Source organism: Trachurus trachurus (genome assembly GCF_905171665.1).
Source record: "Trachurus trachurus genome assembly, chromosome: 11".
Taxonomy (NCBI): Eukaryota; Metazoa; Chordata; class Actinopteri; order Carangiformes; family Carangidae; genus Trachurus; species Trachurus trachurus.
The window spans coordinates 10,532,675-10,544,385 of record NC_139904.1 but is presented as its reverse complement, the minus strand read 5'-3'; the positions used below and the strand labels follow the sequence as shown (position 1 = coordinate 10,544,385).

The window sequence follows — 11,711 nt, the reverse complement described above, 5'->3', positions numbered from 1 at the left end:
ACTGCCTTCAGTAACAGTCCTGAGTTTACATAACACTCCTACGTCTCTTCTTGCCAGAAACATCAGAGAAGTGACGGCCACAAACACTTCAACTGTACGTTTACTCTCCTACATTGATTTTTGTGTACACATAAAGATCTTCCTGTTGACAAAATGTGTCATCACAAAACTGCAACTAAATGATTTAAGGTGTCTTAAGACTACCTACTGCCTTACATGTACTCCACACACACTACAAGAAAATGGTTTAACTTCTCTATGGACTTTCATGTGCTTCTCAAGACAGCAACTGAAAAGGTTTCCCTCCTTGATGGGATTTCATGTGTGCATCCATGTGCAGCCAAATTCTCCAGCTCCATAAATGTTTCCCCATAAACACCGCAACCAAATGGCTTCGCTTTTGAATGGACTCTTGAAAGGATTTACCCAGAAGAAAATCTTTTTCTTCTGGGTAAATCATTTCCCACATAGCACAACTAAATGGTTTCTTCCTGTGTGTGGAGTCTCAAGTGCATATTAAAACTCCCTCGATGTCTAAAATGTTTCCCACAGGTAGGACATTCAAATGGTTTCTCTCCTGTGTGGACTCTTGTGTGCTCTGTAAGACTACATCTTTGCCTAAATGTTTTACCACACGTTGGACATTCAAATGGTTTCTCTCCTGTATGGACTTTCATGTGCTCTATAAGAATACACCTTTGCCTAAATGTGTTACCACAGGTTGGACATTCAAATGGTTTCTCTCCTGTATGGAGTCTCATGTGCTCTGTAAGACTACATCTATGACTAAATGTTTTACCACAGGTTGGACATTCAAATGGTTTCTCTCCTGTATGGACTCTTATGTGCTCTGTAAGACTACTTCTTTGCCTAAATGTTTTACCACAGATCGGACATTCAAATGGTTTCTCTCCTGTATGGACTTTCATGTGTTGTTTAAGATTCCCTCTTTGACTAAATTGTTTACCACAGGTAGCACAGTCAAATGGTTTCTCTCCTGTATGGATCCTCATGTGTATCTTCAAAGCCGTGGTTTTGCTAAATGTTTTCTCACACTCTGAGCAGCAGTGAGACTTCTTACCAGTGTTACATTCTTCATCACTTACATGAACAGCTTCACTGTTCAAATCTGACTCAGGTGCTCTGGTTTCACTCCAGAAATCATCACTGTCTTCAGTCTCTGAGACCTCATCATCTGTATCTGGTTGAAGATATTTATGTTGATCTGAGTTCCTGGCTGGTTCAGATCCTCCACGGTCGTGTCCATCGGCCTCCATCTGTTCAGCTGAGCTGCTGGATGGAGGCTCTGCCTCAGTTTGTCTGTGATGAGGTTGTAGAGACTGAGGTTTCTCCTCCTCATCCTCACTCTTTATATAAACAGCAATGAGGGGGAACTCTGGAGTGGTCGATAGTTCCTCCTTTTCTTCTTTAACATGTAGACTCCCTGGGTTCTCCTGATCCAGACTAGAGGTCAACTCAGGAGGATCCTCTGCTTCAATCTTCAACAGGTGCTGATCACCTGCAGAAACAATGAAACACATCATGAACAACAGTGTCTTCATACTGTCACTCATAACTGCTGTCTCTATGAACCACAATGATCTTCTCAGTGGATGCTAGTCTGAGACGCTACTCTGAGCTCAAGGAATTTTGCTCCTGCTATGAGCCTCTGATTGGCCGGAAGTCTCTGAGCTAGGGGTGCACCGAATGGCATTTTTTTTGGCCGAAGCCGAATACCGAATAAAATCAAAACGCTTGGCCGAATAACCAAATAATACCGAATACCAAAAGTGGTTTTAAAGTTTTTTTTTTTTTTTTTTTAATAGGGCCTATTGGATAAATAAAATATTTTTAGACTTAATTTTCAAAGAAAGTAAATGTTTATTGACTATTCTGACAGTTTTTGAATATTCCAGTTGCCGTTGCTCATCAAAAAAGCACAACAAGTTAAAGTAAGTTTTTCATTTATATCGGCCAATTGTGAGTGCTGAAAGATCTATGCAAGTACATTCCAAAAAAAAAACCAAGTGTCTTTTAAAACAGTGGTTCCTAACCTTTCTTTTTTTAATTCATCAATTAGGCTACTTGACATTTCAGGCGACCTCATTTGAATTTCAGGCGACCTCACGTGGGGTCCCGACCCCAAGGTTGGGAAACACTGTTTTAAAAGACGGCGGCCACGGACGGAGTGGGCGACATGCTGGGACGAGGAACTTTAAACTGCTGCAGCCGTCTCTCCCTCTCGTACTCAGCATGCTGTTCAGGGTGTTTGGTTTTTAAATGATTTATAAAATGGCGCGTTCCTACAGGAACGGTCCCCTCACTCAGTCCTCTCAGTGGCCGTGTCTCCGCTGCAGACAGGACGCACCGGGCTCTTGGAGCGACGTGCAACGGTGCGCGCGGTCGCTGTGCAGCTTTCCCCCCACTGCTCAGCAGTAGGAGTCACTTACTAATAAAGCTGGGATTTAAAGGGATAGTTCAACATTTTGGCAAATTGGCCCATTGCCATAATCGCTATAGTCATAGCAGGTTCGTTACCTTTAATTGTCAGTGGAAGCTATTTTTAGAACGGCGGAACGGAGCAGCAGGTTGCTCAGGGCTATGCTATGGAGGCTAAGGGAATTTCTTGGTTTCCCTCATCAAATTCATCAAATACACAACCCAACAACTCCAAAAGGCTGTCGTGGACAAGTTGTGACCTGCACATTCACCACGCTATGAGATAATAACGGAACGTTATGAGGAACGTTATGAGACTGATGCGTGTTGCGATCAGGGACAGTTTTTCAGCAAGCAGACTCTGTACTTACCTCTAAAACGGCTCTGTCTCGTAACATTCCGTTATTATCTTATAGCGTGGTGAATGTGCAGGCCACAACTTGTCCACGAAAGCGTTTTGGAGTTTTGGCATTTTGTATTTGATGAGTTTGATGAGGGAAACCAGCCTGCTGCTCCGCTCCGCCGTTCTAAAAATAGCTTACACCGACAAATGAAGGTAACGAACCTACTGCTATGACTATAGCGATTATGGCAATTGGCCAATTTGCCAAAATATTGAACTATCCCTTTAAGCTGCCGTTTCGATAGTCGCGCGATCGCGTATTCATCTTAGTTTTTTTTTTTTTTTTTTTATTCGGCCTTGCTTTTCGCTCATTCCATCAAATACCGAATGTTGCTTTTTTTGCATATATTCGGTTACTGAAAATTCGGTGCATCCCTACTCTGAGCTACTTTTTACTTTTACTTGAGTGTTTTTTTACACCAGTAATTTCAATTTTACTCAGGTAAAATTTCATCAACGTAACAGTACTTCTACTTAAAGCAGAAGTAAGCGATCCGGTCGTTTTGGCTAACTTCTTGTCAGCCGATGGAGTTAGCAGCCCCCGTCCTCATCATGGATCTATTGGTCCTCGGCCCTACGTCACCACATTCACGTGCATCCCTTGGCTGCACACACAGCCCTTCATGCCGTTCTCTCTCCTCATTGGATAAAGCTTGTAGGATACAAGGAAAGTTTTCTCCTCGGCTCACAGCAGAGCAGAGTGACTGACAGACCCGTGTTTCGGACCAAACACTCTATATAAGTGATTGCCCTCGGAAGATATAATTATTTAAGACTTATATTAACGCAAAAATTCCGCTTACTTCTGCTTTAAACAGTCAAAACATCCGGTTACAGTGACAGCGCTAGCTAGCTAGCACGTGCATAGGGCTGGGCGATAAAACAATCTCAATTTGGGATCGCGATACATTTTTGATCAATTTCGATATCCGGCTATGGTCATATTTCCTCTATCACATGACAGTGGCCGTTGGACGCGAGGGTGCCCCGTCCCCCCAGTCTTTTTTTTCTCTTTTTCTAAAGAGGAGCTAAGCAGGATTTCTAGGTTTTTTTACCATAATAAAAAAGCTCCAGAGTAATTGTGATAGTTAACTACATGACTTGTGACTTGTTACGAGTGAGAACGGAGGCTCTCTGTCTTCACCTGGCGCCTCACGGCTGAAAATCAACCTTGCAACATCAGTGTAGTTATTCGCAGTGACGGCTGGTATCAATGGGCTAGTGGGGCTAAGCCCTCCCTGCATTACACAACAAAAGATGAGGAAAAATATTCTCTAAATAACATACAAAAGATTGTTCTAAGTCTTAGTAAAATCGGAACTGGCAACAATATTAAATAGTTTCAAGAAAAACACAAGATATCTCTAAATGGGCTAATTTTAATCAGCCCGAGCTCACCGAGTCTGCTCTCATTCATTTTCCGACTGTGGATGATTGACAGGTCTCATGTCCCGCCCTCGCCATTGACCGACTGTTTGGGCTAACTTCATTCAGCCCACAGGCCGATCGGTTCTGACCAATCAGCAGCGGGCTGACGCTGGGTCAGTGATTGACAGTCGTCATGTCCCGCCCCCTTGATTCCCCCCCCTTCTAATTTCATTTAGCCCAACACCGCTGTTTTCAGACCAATGACAGGAACCGGAGGAAAAGTAGTGTTGTTGTGGGAGGGAGAAGACAGAAACAGCGGCGCTAGGCGCTAGCATCACAGGTAGCATTAGCATACTTTACTGCTCTAAACTGTCTTTGCTAACATGAACGAAGTGGAGAATCTAGTTTCTAAACTCACCGGGAGCACCAGACTTAAATGACATGACCAGAAAGGCCGTCGATATGAGCTGTATATCGTCTTCTTTTTTCTTTTTTTTAATTGAGCAATATCGTCGAGTGTGTATGCGTGCGTGCGTGTGTGTGTGTGCGTGCGTGAGAGAGAGAAGAGAGAGACTGTGTGTGTGGGGGTGACAGAGAGAGAGAGAGAGACTGTGTATAACCAGGTGAAGTTTTTTTTGTTTTGTTTTTTGGACTAGACCCTTCTCCCCAGTGTGTAGGCCTAGTTAGTTGCTATACTTTTGTGAGATGGGATAACCCTAACTTTTAGCTACTGCTGTGTTAACCATTTAATGGGTATAATTTATTTATTAGCCCACCCAACTAATTTGACCACCAGCCGCCACTGGTTATTCGGTCGCCGCCCCGGTGTCCCAGCTCTCGTCTCTGCTGCACCGCAACACAAACGCTCCATAACCCACATTCTTTTATGACGGACACGTCATAACATTGTAACGTTATTCACTGCTCCCTGTATTGATTTTTCACTGGCTTCGTTGTAAACAAATCCACATGGCCAGGCGGAGGGGTATCAAAACAGCAGAAAATTAATGGGTTTTTTTCCCCCAGAAATGACTAGGGCTGGGTACCGAGAGCCGGTTCCAATTTTGGAACCGGAACCGAAATCCCAAGATTCGACAACCGTTTAAAAATGCGCATTTCGATTCTTTATTTTGGTTCCTGGCAGTCACTCACACACACACATCACACGCGAGCACAGGACGGGAGGGTGAGGGTCATCCCCCAGTCGGTAATTTCTCCTGCTAATCACGGAAGGAAGACGGGTGGGGATGGGGGGTCTGCGGCATGCAGCGGTGCAGGTCTCTGACTGCAGCGCCGCGGGGACTATCATGTCTCTGCTCCGTGACACTGTGAGACTGACCGCCGGTGAGCGTTGTGGGACGGGACCGGGGAACGGCAGCACCCGCTAATCGCTAATAACCCGAAAACAGCAGTGACACGTGCTTTCACGCCGGAGTCTCCAAATTAGAAACGTCTGTGACAACGTCGGCAAAAGTCGCTTTTGAAAAAAAAAGAAAAAGAGAGAGACCTGCCGTGCCGTGTAACCACCACAACAACAACAAAAAAACTGACAGCGAGTGAGTGTCATGACTTCCTGTATCTGGCCCTTCAAATTAAAAGCCCTCTATAGCCTTTATACTGTTCAGTCATATTGATTTTGACTTAATTTTGACAAGACACTGCTCTAAATGTTGTTGTTGTTTTCCTGCGACCAATTCAATTTTGGTCAGTCAGTGATTTTTGCTTGGTCGACTATTTGGAGGCAGCCCTAGTAATGTTATACAAAAACATACTATATTTATTTACTTTATAATTAATATTGGTATCGGAATCGGTAATCGAAAAGAATCGGAATCGAAATGAGGAATCAAAATAGGAATCAGAATCAATGAAAATGCAAACGATACCCAGCCCTAGAAATGACTATGGAAAGCTGCAGATAGAGCCATTAGAAATTAATGCAACTGATTTTTTAAAATGTATTTAATTATGTTGGTTTATATGCAATAACTTACAGGCTTTGTTAGTTTTAGGTTCAATATGTGCAAAAAGGTCATTTCAAAATTCAAAGTTCTCAATAAACAACCAGTCCGGACCTCGACTTGTACCAATTTTTAAATTTGGCCCATGCATATTTGAGTTTGACACCCCTGGTCTAGAGATGATAAAACTTTGTCTTGGACTTTCAACACTTTGGAGTGAATGATTGTGACAGTGGCATTAGGCTAGATAACAATTAAACATTACCTCTTGTTCAGTGACACTAAACTCTCGTGTGGCAGTGGATGGTATTTCAATGATGTCACAGATTTTGTATTTCAATGGCGCCCAGTCCACCCAGTAAAAAAATCCCCACTACACCAATGCTACCGTCTGATACTCTGCCTACTGTCGTGAGCATGTACTGCAGAGTTTGTTTGAGCTGCAGCAGCTGCAGCTAAAGGGAGGAAGGATAAAGTGAAAGCTGTAAAAGAGGGAGGGAATGAGTGGAAGTGATGGTGAAGGTGTGGAGCGGTCAGTTCGTCTGTCTCGGGTCGTCATGTAAAGAAGCCTGGCAGTGTGGAGTCACAGAGACCTGATCATACCACGGCCACTAAGTGGAGGAGAAAACTCCGACTGTGAAAACACTGAGCTGCAGTAACACGTCTCACATGTCTGCTCATGTACGCCGTAAAGAGCATGCACTCGGAGTCGGCTCCTATGCAGGGTAACAGTGTGTGTGTGTGTGTGTGTCAGCGCCGCACACACACAGTTCTGCTCTAACTGGTGTTATTATCTGCGGCCTCGTGCCTACGACAGAATCACACCAGTGCTGATATTCAGTACAACAGCACTCCCTCTCGTGTGATATTGCTTAAGTATAGGTGTTTAATTGTTTATTATTTGTGTTTTTGTTTCATTTTGGCATGTTGGGGGCACCTGAGATTATATAGGTAGACTTACGGTGAGGGACCAGCATACACTTGGGTGGGCAAATGGGTTTTTACCGGAGCATAAGAGGCACAGAGGAATTTTCTTTGTTTGCTCACTTTTCTGGTCAAATAAACCACATTTCTGCTGAAATGTGAAATGTGTTTGGACATCATGTTTTCCGCGTACACCACAACCCATGGTGCAGCAGTGGCCCTTTAAATTTCATGATTTGAAATTTGATTTGGAACTTCACTTTGTTTTTTGACAAACGGCTACTACAATACCATTGTTACTCTTTTGTAGAACTTGTGGAGTGTGTCCAACATGTCCTGTTGTAAGGTTACCAGTGGTTAAATCCTGAATTGCAATACTCCAATCATAAAATTTACAAGTCTGTGTGTGATTAAGACACAATTCAACATCTGAACCCAAAGCACTGGTGTCTTACGTCTTTAAATTAACCACAGAGCAAAAGAACGTGTGGAGACAGTCAGGTAGTGAAGAGAGCAAATTCCATCTTGTCAGATCATTCCCATCCTCTTCACCAACACTTTCAGCTCCTCCCCTCCGGCACTCGCTTCAGTCTTCTTCCCTCAGTCAAAACCAACAGATACAAACACTCATTCACCCCAACAGCCATATTATAGCAACAGCTATAGCTAAGGAGGTAGCCACACAGCCAGTCGTAGGCTACTCTTGCACTTATGTATTGCCTTACTAGGTTTGTTAATGTATTTTTTAGATTCGATTTATTGTTGTTTCTTATCTGTCCTCTGTATAGATTTTATAGTGGATTTGTTGTTTTTTATTTGCCATTATCATTGACAGCAGTGCTGTGTGCTTTGCTCTGTGCTTTTTACCTCTATATTCTCCTGTGGTGTGTCTTGTTTTCAATGTCTTCCAGCTGCTGCAACAATATTTGCCCGTTTCGGGACAATAAAGAATTTACCTACTTACTTGAGAAAATAACCTTTAATCTGTTGATTTTGGTGATGGCTCCAAAAACAGTACTATGGAAATAAATTAAAATAAAAAAGGTAAATTGTTAACTTGCTAGTCGATAATAGCTAAGTCAATTTAAGTCGCCTCAACTAAAAAGACCTAGATTTTGTAACTTCCTCTAGTACAATTGTTGATAGCGACATGAAAGTTAAAAGACAGGAATATAGTACAACATGTCCTCTTTCTATACAGACCACAACCTCGAGGTCCATGGATTTAAAACTGAATCACCAACCGGTTTTGTTGTGAACGAGCCGAGGCTGCAGGAGAACATCCAGCAGGTTCCTCTGCCGCTCGATCTCCTGTCTGAAGCCCGAAGCCTGCGCCTCGTACCCGGCTACGACTCTGTCCACGGCCGCTAAGATTTCCTGGGAGGCGGCGGTGAGTCTCTCGGTGACGAATCCTCTCAGAAACTCGACCTCAGACATTTTACTCAAACTCGCTGTTGTTCCTGGGAGGAGAAGCGAACCGTTTCCTGGCTGCTGCTAGACTCTCTTCCAGTTTGGGCACGTCACGTCACGTCGGCAACCAAGTGAACCGAAGTGAACGCCCACGAATACGTCACTTCCGGTAAGAGCCGGGGAGGATGCTGCATTCACGTGCAGTCGGACAGACGGCCGTCGGTAACAAACCAGATGTCATTTTAGTCACAGAAGTCAAGAGAAAGCCGGTAAAAACGTGGGTCAGGTAATCAAACAACGACATCGCCATGACAGCATATTGTCACGTGTATTGTTTTGCCTCGTGCTGACTGACCACTTGTTCAGTCTTGTTTATGCCGTTACGTGCAGCGGCTGTCTCCGTCTGCCCAATTTCACGTGAATGTAGCATGCACAACCGCAACGCTACACATGACATGACAAAGTCTCTTTTATTTTGTATCCAGAGGCATTGAAAATCCTCACTATTTGTTCTGACAAACACAAATATACAAAGAATCACAGAAACAGGTTCATGTCCTTTTTCCAGTAATACAAATGTGGAAATCTACTTTCCAATATTTTTGGACAAGATTCATAAATAAAATGATTCATTGGAAAAGAATAATAAACATGATAAACAGGAAATCTAACCTGGGACGTGATGTGTAAAAGGTTGGATTATGTGGATATTCTGTATAGGCCTACCTCTTACCACTGACTTACCTTTGACCTCATGTGGAGATGCCATATTCATAAATTCTTTTTTCTCATTTCTTCTTTTCTATCCTCTTTCCTTTCCTTCTCCAACATGGGTCAGTAAACATGATTTATGGAACCCCTAGTGACATGTGCTGGCCCTTGTTTTTTCGTCTGGGTCTTCATTTCTAACTGTGTCGTCCTCAGACTAAATAGAGAGGGTCTGGTCTAATACTACTTAGTTTACAATGTTTTTGATATTTCTCCATATTGAAGTTTTTGATACTTTGCTGAATTCATATCAAAGTCATTGATACACTTGTACAGTTACAGATGATACTTTGGTATGTTGATATCCAGTTTTGGTACTATGGTGCATTACTGATGCAGCTGTAGCCTACTGTCATCTTGTCATCTTGTCATACAGACATTAGTAGACATTAGTATAGTGCATTTGTTGTTTCTGCATGTATAGGGATAAAATATATGAGGGTTTGATTATCGATGCCGAACAAATAATGAAAAGACTTTCATCATCATCAGAATTTATTCAAAGTGACAACAGATAATCCAACAAGACATATCACTCCAAACTCCTCTTCCTCAGACTCTACAGCAGAGGTCTGATGCATCGTCACTGAAGAGTTTCACTGGTAGATTCAGGGATGACAGAGACTTTACACATCTGTTATCAACAAGTTTGTTCCTGCTTGATATTTTTTTTAAATGAGCTATACAGATGTAGCCACCTAGAAGTTCCCCCTGGTCCCTGTCGGGACCTCTGTGGGACCGTGATGGGTCCGTGGCGGGTCCGTGACGGGCTCCCGCTTGGCCCGTGGCGATAATTTAATCCCCCGCGATGACGTAGCGAACGCAGCCACGACTGTTAACGCCCCTCTGCAGACCGTGTGAAAATCAGCTGCAGTGTGGCCTTTGTCCACGGGGAGGAGCAGTGATTTTGACCCGAGTTAATCTGTCAATCACTTTTCCTCCTCCTTTCTTTTTTCCCTCAGATGAATTGCTATAATTGCCTCCAAAACAGGCGATCTATAAGTAGCTTCAAAGATAAATAAACACCGACAGAGCACAAATAAAAATGTATATCACTCGCAGTTTACCTGTCTACAGAATCTGCATTCTAGTAAATGTTTGCCTTGTGTTGCTTTTAATGTTAACACTGAAGCATACGGTGCTCAAGTAAACCCTAACCAATAAATAAACAACATGCCGACATGTCCGTGAATATAAACGCATGAGACTGTATGTGTAAAATGAAAGTGTGGTCCTAAGTGACCGCCCTTATATTCAAACAAGAGGAAAGATAAATAATTATGAGGTTCATAAATTAAAACCACACGTGCGTCATGCGCCCTCGCCATGGCACAGCTGAGACTTAACATAGGCTACTGGATGTTTTTTGTTTGTTTGTGTGAAACCTGTAACATAAACAGTTATTTACAAGCCCCTCTTTCAGTTTTTGCCAGTCGGCAACCATGAAATCATGCTGTGCATCTCTGGCTTGCTCATTCACTCCCGATCCGCAAATAAATAAATAAATTTCTAGTGACCACAGCGCGTCACGTCTCAGAACCACGGGCTACATTTGTGTATTTATTAGGGCTGTGCAAGTTGCGTTATGGCAACTCATTAAACTATCAACGCCGGCATTTATTTTACTGCGCATTAATGCATGTTGCTCACATGCTTTTATTTTGTAAAAGTCTGTTGCTGGCTGCTGCGGTGTAGGGGTCAGAGTTCTCAATAAAATTTCATGAATGAGTGTATTTTTCACCACAGAATACTAATATCCCTCCCCCTGCGCTATGCTGACCTGACGCGTCTAGTGGTTGACAGCTCTCTCTCTCTCTCTTTTTTTATTTTTTACTTTTAATGATAAAGTCACGTCAAACCAGCCATTCCCATTAGAGCCAAATGCCTGACGCGCGATTCCGCGATGATCTAGTGGCACTGACGCACCTGTCTTAATATGGAACTCAACATGAAAGCGAAGGTGCGCTCTGCTCTTATTTCCATCTCACCCCACACACGTCGACCTGTGTCTTGTGAAGACGTACAGTGCGATAGAGAGAGAGAGAGAGAGAGAGAGAGAGAGAGGGATCATACAGTACGCTATACAGCGCGCACTGCACATCAGCTGATCCGCCGGTCCACTTGAAATAAGCAAGTTAGTCAGATAATCAGGGCCGTTGCTAGGAATTCTGGGGCCCCTGAAAGAATACTAAAGTGGGCCCCTGACTTTTCCACTTTTTTTCTTAGACTATGTATGTATGATCATTTTTTATTTAGCCTACTTTGTTTTGATGCTAATGCAGCATTACTATGAGTATTAGTCAGGGTCTAAGCAGAATAATTCAGTCATACAAAGATTAGATAGATGCAGCAGGTGTCTTCAACTTTGTGAAGTTGTGATATCAAATCGGAATGGGGTTTATAGGGGGATTGACAGTATAGGCTAGTGCTGCCTATAA

At 43.1% G+C, this 11,711-nt stretch overlaps 1 protein-coding gene across 1 annotated transcript; it reads right to left on the bottom strand.

Moving 5' to 3' along the window:
• Positions 1-331: 331 nt before the first annotated feature.
• Positions 332-8,587, bottom strand: LOC310993636 (uncharacterized protein). Its single transcript, XM_083982048.1, has 2 exons — positions 8,340-8,587; positions 332-1,519 (listed from the first exon to the last, which is right to left on the bottom strand). Exons 1-2 carry the CDS (start codon positions 8,530-8,532, stop codon positions 477-479), a joined length of 1,236 nt encoding a protein of 411 aa, XP_083838174.1. The 5' UTR covers positions 8,533-8,587; the 3' UTR covers positions 332-476.
• Between the last annotated feature and the right edge of the window lie 3,124 nt (positions 8,588-11,711).

Coding starts and splice junctions, on each gene's coding strand:
- LOC310993636 (XM_083982048.1), bottom strand. CDS start 8,532: ATGTCTGAGGTCGAGTTTCTGAGAGGATTCGTCACCGAGAGACTCACC. Junction 1,520..8,339: donor GCTCGTTCACAACAAAACCG/GTTGGTGATTCA, acceptor TTGTTTCTGCAG/GTGATCAGCACCTGTTGAAG.